The sequence below is a fragment of the Drosophila guanche genome, unplaced genomic scaffold, assembly GCF_900245975.1.
Source record: "Drosophila guanche unplaced genomic scaffold, DGUA_6, whole genome shotgun sequence".
In the NCBI taxonomy this organism is placed as follows: Eukaryota; Metazoa; Arthropoda; class Insecta; order Diptera; family Drosophilidae; genus Drosophila; species Drosophila guanche.
The window spans coordinates 1,539,111-1,546,213 of NW_022995744.1; the positions used below are offsets into that span (position 1 = coordinate 1,539,111).

Below are 7,103 nucleotides of genomic sequence, written 5' to 3' on the forward strand. Positions count from 1 at the left end.
GGAACAAAGCCAACAATAACGCAGCCAAAGCGAGGAAGAGCGACGGCAAGCATTCAGGTAGCCTGCCGTCCTCTCATGCCATCACAGTCGCACTCCCGCCACTTACCTGTGCCAGGGTGGCTGCTCCGCTGCTCCGCTCTCCCAGCGACCGGACTGAGAGAAAAACTGGATTTGACTACAGTCGTGTCGGTCCCAATAATTGCGCAGACAAATCAGTCAGAGAATAGCTGTTGGCCCAAACACAAGCATCGAGCAGCTCTAGAAACCAGTCAGTAAACCAGTAAAAAATAACAGAATAGAGACATTTGTGAGAAACAGTGAAGTGAATACATTCCTCCAATAAAAAACAAAAAACAGAACAAAGAACAAAGAAGAACACAGACAGAAAAAACATTTGTTAATTGAAGAAAAATATTTGTCGAGTGACAAACAGTTAGAATGGCTACCTTATCGTCGCACCCGAACTACGGCTTCCACTTGGGCGCCGGCGGCGGCCAGGGCCTGGAGCTCCCCTCGCCAAGCGACTACGCCCACCAGGGGCAGCTGCAGCTGAGCCCCGGCATGGACATGGATATCAAGCGGGTGCTGCACTACTCCCAGAGTCTAGCTGCCATGGGCGGCTCACCGAACGGCAATGGGATTCCCAGCAGCGCCGGTATGGGCCACCACCATCATATGACGCCCCATCACATGCATAGCGCCGTGTCCGCCCAGCAGACTCTGTCGCCGAACAGCTCCATCGGCTCCGCCGGGAGTCTGGGAAGCCAGAGCAGCTTGGGCAGCAGTGGCATGGGCAACGGTGGCAGCATCGGCTCTTCGGGGCACTCCAACCACCAGTCCTCGGGGATGCACAGCCTGGCCACATCGCCTGGTCAAGAGGGACACATCAAGCGCCCCATGAACGCCTTCATGGTATGGTCGCGGCTCCAGCGCCGTCAGATCGCCAAGGACAACCCCAAGATGCACAATTCCGAGATCTCCAAGCGCCTGGGCGCCGAGTGGAAGCTGCTGGCCGAGTCCGAGAAGCGGCCGTTCATCGACGAGGCCAAGCGCCTTCGTGCCCTCCACATGAAGGAGCACCCAGACTACAAGTACCGCCCGCGCCGCAAGCCCAAGAATCCCATGACCGCAGGCCCCCAGGGCGGACTCCAGATGCAGGCCAACGGAATGGGACAACAGAAGTTGGGCGGTGGTCCAGGAGCCGGTGCCGGGGGTTACAATCCTTTCCACCAACTGCCTCCGTACTTTGCCCCCTCGCACCATCTCGATCAGCCGTACCCGGTGCCGTACTTCGGGGGATTTGATCCTCTGGCCCTTTCAAAACTGCATCAGTCGCAGGCCGCAGCCGCGGCGGCGGTCAATAACCAGGGCCACAAGGGGCTGGACTCCCAGCAAGCACCGCCCCAGCTTCCTCCGACATCCCTGAGCAGCTTCTACTCCGGCATCTACTCGGGCATGTCGGCGCCCTCCCTGTACGCCGCCCACTCCGCCAATGCCGCAGCCGCTGGCCTGTACACCTCATCGTCCACCTCCTCGCCAGGATCCTCGCCGGGAACCATTACACCCAACGGAATGGACGGCTCAATGGACAGCGCCCTAAGGCGACCGGTGCCGGTCCTCTATTAGAGTCCCGTCCCAGCGTAGAGTACAGAGTAGAGTACAATTGTTGAAGCATTCCCAAAGTGATCCACTGGTTTTAAATCTTCAAAAGCTCTAAGTAAGCCAACCTCTATCAGCCCTCTCCTCCCTATCAATTCTCCCGCTTACTTCTAGTGAAATCTCTAAACAGATTTAAGAAAAATCACACACAAGAAACCACACTCCTAGCCAATACACACAAAACACCATCTATAATCTACGCTAAACTATAATTTATTTCTGGCACTAACCAATTAAGGAAACCAAGAAAAGTATCAAAAGAAAAGATATATATTTATGGAAAATCCTAATTTTAAATTAATTTTATTTAGTTTTAAGCATTGAGAGATCATCCTCCTTGTTGTTTTTTGTGTCAGCACCCCAGCACCAGCCCTAACCTAAGTTGTAGTCTTTAGTGTCTAACGAACTCAAATTGTAAATATCCCAGTCCACTCGTATTTCGTTACAGAGTGAGAGTCCCCAGAAGTCGTATATAAATACATCAGTGTATTATTATATTATTAATGTACTAAAAAAAACGTTATAATCTAAGCGGAGTAAACGTAAAAGCTCACACAAAACAAAGACATTTCAAAATGAATAAAACAAAAATATTGCAAAAAACCCAAAAATAAAATCAAGTCTATTTTTTTAAAACTATTTACAGAAAACTATTTCATCAAGAAATTTTTCAGACCTTCCCAATTGAAACCATAGCTTAAATGAATAGAAGTACATACATATGTGCATATTTACATACATATATATATATATATGTACATCCATACATATGTAGTTACATATGGCTCTTCAAATGTCCAATATATGTATGTACATATAACTATTGCAGACAGATTTTGTGGTAGCACAGGAAACATAAATAATGTCCTGGTGATACCCATAGCTCGATTCTATCCTAGTAATGGTCACAACTACCTTTAAAATATCGAATTTATAATGAACCTTCCATTTAGTATTCTATCATTTTTGGATATCGATAAATGCCTACAAATTCTATTTCATAAAAATACGTTTATAATGGTTTTATAAATCAGTTCAGCTCACACTTTCAATTGTACATAATTTCGGTTTATAGACAAAGATCAATTTTATAAACTTTTAGTTTCCCAAATTAATATGCAAATTCAATTAATTGGATTTTTACAGTTTGATCATCACATGTTCCTCATTTTTCAATCGCCACCAGACCCAATAATATATAATAATTAGTTGATGTTTTCTACTGACATCAGAATCATCAAAAATCATATTCGATTCGAATATTCATGAGAATTACCATAATATTATCAGTTCCAATGAGTGGGTCTTTTGGTTACATTTGCATCTTCATCAAGCTCAATCGTACCAAGTCTATACATATGTACATACGTATGTACATATGTATGTACGTTCGATCAAAGAGCGAGAGCGTGTGTGAATGTACAGGATGAATGTATATATGTACACACATATGTATATTTACTATCATTTTGCTCATTTTTTAAGGTTGGGTTTTTACACCCGCTGCGAAGGGAAGAAAAAGCTGAAATTTGATTTGGCATTATACAACTATTTGCCGTTGTGTATTAATTTCTATTGATTAATGCGCTGTTTATTTTGCGCCTCCAAGACAGAATCCGATAGTGTGGACAAAAGGTCGCCTGTGTATCGATCTTTTGACTGGGGGTCACCGTCTTTTTTTTGTTTTTTTTTTTTTTTGAGAGCAACGGGGGGCCGCCCGCTGCTCACACTCCGAGTGAAACAGAATCCCCTGCCGAAAGAAATCAACGAGTTGTTGTTTTTTACGCGTTTTGATCTCTGACTTCTTCTTGTAATAATAATAAGAATAATATCGGTCATTAATAAATCCACTTGCATTGTCTTCTCCTCTGATCTGTTCCCTCACATTTCGATTGCCGTTTTCTACTATTTGGTTTATATTCAATCTTTTTCCACCTCCATCTCCACTTCAGCAGTCTGCCCATTCCTTCTCTCTGTGTATGTCAAATGTGTTAAAATATCAAATATTGATTATTGTTGTTATTATGCGTATTGTTGTTTTGTCGTGTTTCTCCATTCCATTCTCCATTCGATATATAAGTTTCACAAATATTTACCCAGCATTGACGTGATATTGAATAATTATATAAAAATTCTATTTTTCAGGCTTAGGGCCCTTTTTATACTGTTTCTAGACGAGAAATGGTGCTTAGATCATTGTACAGTCTATATGGAGTAGGGGTTTGAATATAATATAAAACATTAAAGTAGATACTCGTAAGTGATTAACCGTTTGTGGATCGGATCTATAAAAAACTATATATCAAAAAGTTACAAAATGGACTTATTTCTCTTGTGTAAGGATGTATGTCCCACACAGTATACATATGGTTAAAAAAAATGAGGTTAAGGTTGTATTTTCTAACATCCCATCTACATATAACTGTTTGGTTTCGCTCATTTACTTCTCATTTACTAAGATTCAGCTATTGACCTTTGTAGAAGTGCTCAACTTTAGATCAAATATATAATCCAAGCACCCAAACAAGGGGACAAGCCAAGCTGAAATCGCAGATTGGAGCCAATGCCCTAATATTTATTCACCCGTGTACTCCTCTGAAAGGAGCTAATACGTGCAAACCAACTAATTGAAATTCCAATCCAACTCATCGGGAACGTGAGCAGTTTTTAAGGATTGTCTGAAGATTTTATGGCCAAACGCCCACAAAACCTACTCGGACAACTCGGACAACTCGGACAACGCCTTAGCCCGTTTTAGGATGTGTACAAATATAATTTCATGCTCACATCGTAATATTGTTTTTTTTACGACTTTATGACCGGGATTAGCGTCCTCCAGAAAGGAGTGTGCAAAATGTCACAAGATTGTTGGGCATACATATGTATATCTATCTGTATCTGTGATTGTAGCTATGTCTGTTTTGGCTGTTGCCATTTTAGATCCTTTTATGTTTCCTTGCGTATCTCTACCTGGGACGGCCAGACCCGGATTAACCTCATAAAGACAACAGACTCTTGATTTCCTTCAAGTTTTCCCAAAAACTGTCTTTATTTTTGTGCACTTTTTTAGGCGAAAGACGAGCTCGCTAATCCGCCGGATTAGGGCCAGTCGGATTAGCATAACGGTGATACAATTTGCTGGCCAAATGATTGCAACGACCTCGTCGACATTTGATTTTCAAGTATTTCGTGGCAATTTTCGCATTGTTTTTACATGGAAGGTCCGCTTCCCTTCGTTGCGCTGGGTTGTGTTGGGACGGGTTGCGTCGTGGGTGCCATAAACCGAGCCTGTTTGAAGGTTTGACAGCTTGCAAAGGGGTCAGGCTGTTGCAGTCGCATCTCCCTGATGTTTCCATTCTTCCTCCCTATGTCTACACTTGCTCTGGCCGGCACATTTCCACTTCCCCGCCGTGACTTGGACTAAACATGGCGACGTTTTCTATCGTCTGTCATGCCCCCATCCCAGACTCTGTCTCTTTCTCTCTCTGTTTCTTCTTCCTCTCCAGGCCTTTTTCACTAGTCCTGCAGCCTAATTTGTGGGTGGTTGCTTTTGTCAAAATGTTTCACATTGCAATTGCTTGGCAGGGTTGCTGGGAAGTTACACTATGCTGCAGGTTAATGCAACTTTCAAAAAGGGATCTGCTCGATGGAATGTGATATGTTTTTCTGAATAGCACGTGCCTGGATTGGATCGTTTTGGTTAACGAGAACATCAGAGTGGCTAGAACTCAAAGAAGTGAATGTAAAATGTTTTTTTCTACCCAATATTTTGTTTTTCAGTGTCATGCCTCATATTTCAGTCAGCAAGTAACACCCAACCCCAATTCGTCGTCTGGACGTGAAGCATATGGTTGAGGGTGGTGGCGTTGACTGTGGTTGCCACTGTCCCTGCCCCTGCCTCTGCCCCTGCCCCAGCGACGACGACGGTGGCGCGCGGTTGACAAGTAGCAAAGCGTGGCGGCTTTTTAAGTGCTAGTTTGACATTTTTTGTTGCCCTCAGCTTCGGCTATTCCGCCTCGCCCAGCGGCTGGTTGCTGGCTGTTACGGTTACGACTGCGGGCAACGAAGCCAGCGCTAACCAACCAACCAGACCGTCAATAAGTCGCAGGCTAACAATTAATTAAAAGCCTCCACCACAGAACGGGCGCACTTAGGCAAATGAGCAGCGCTGGCGACAGACCCACGAGGCGTATGAGCGATGTCAATGGGGACATAATTTGTCAGTGAGGACGAGTCGCTCGTGGATGGGTACATGGGTGGATGGAGCGCGTCAAAGCAGCACGGAGACTGCATTGGCAAGTGCAGCAAGGAGGCATCCAGAAGGATAACGTTGATTTGCCTCTCCCGGAGTACTCGAGTCGTTGTCAACAGCGTCATTAACATTTGGCACGAACGAACGCCAAATGGAAATTAAATGATGATAAATTTGCAACAAACCTCGACTTGACAACTGATTGCTGAGCGCAGGAACATGAGAGGAAGGAGCAGCAGCATCAGCAGTAGCAGGAGCAGGAGACTGAGCAGAACCAGGAACAGGACCTACCGGGAACATGCAAAAGCATTTGCATAAACGGAAACTGCTGCGGGGCCGAGGCTCATTCAATTGTATCAAATTTGATTAGGTGCGAGACATTTGTCAAAGCAGAATATGCCCCGACCAGGGGAGACAAATTCTGTCTGTGGTTTGATGTGGTTTGCCCTGGGCCCAACCCTCCACGACGGCGACAGGGATTGATGAGCTGGACGCTCGAGACGTCAACGCGTCGAGTGCCAAAACACTTACGCCCTGAATTTTTGGCTGATGATCACTGTCGTCTGGGAATTGAAAAATCACACAGAAACTTTGCAGCCAGATAGAAAAAAGGGTGAAAGGCAGCAAAACGATCATCGTCATTAGCATGCAAATTAGCTTGAATTGCTTAGAAGAACAGTCCCCATAGTTCTCAGAACAGGGCGAGTTGCTAAGGTTTTTGCTTAGGAAGTAAAGTTTGGATGATCATTTCTATTAATTCAATAACATGTCTAAGAATGCTAGGACCGCCATCGTAGACTTAAATCCTTGGAAACCATCCGTTAAATTCGACACTGGATTAACTCAGAGCTTCAATTGGAGAGCACACACTTTACCCCGATTTAAAGCTTTTTGAAAGGAGAACACAATAAATGAATATTTACTAACAATATATTTATGTATATCTTTTGGTCAAATCTATACTATCGATCTTCAGGAGTACCTTTCATAACCGTTTCCATTCATTTTTTAAGCTCTTGGCGGGCGTCCATCGTTGGTATGACAATGGTTTAGAAAACTGAAAGGATTTTTATGGCACAAGCGAGTGGATGCTTCCGTTCCACTCTTGGTCGCTCCTCACCACGTGGCATTAGTATGGAGATAGGAACGGAAGGTGGGCCCGCCTGCCGCTAAGTCCTGGCTCGTTGCCACA

The 7,103-nt window shown here is 44.5% G+C and overlaps 1 protein-coding gene across 1 annotated transcript; it reads left to right on the forward strand.

The window, feature by feature from the left end:
- Positions 1-204: 204 nt before the first annotated feature.
- On the forward strand, positions 205-2,244 carry LOC117579815 (SOX domain-containing protein dichaete). Its single transcript, XM_034265905.1, has one exon. The coding sequence runs from the start codon at positions 439-441 to the stop codon at positions 1,624-1,626; it is 1,188 nt and encodes a 395-aa protein (XP_034121796.1). The 5' UTR covers positions 205-438; the 3' UTR covers positions 1,627-2,244.
- The last annotated feature ends 4,859 nt before the right edge of the window (positions 2,245-7,103 follow it).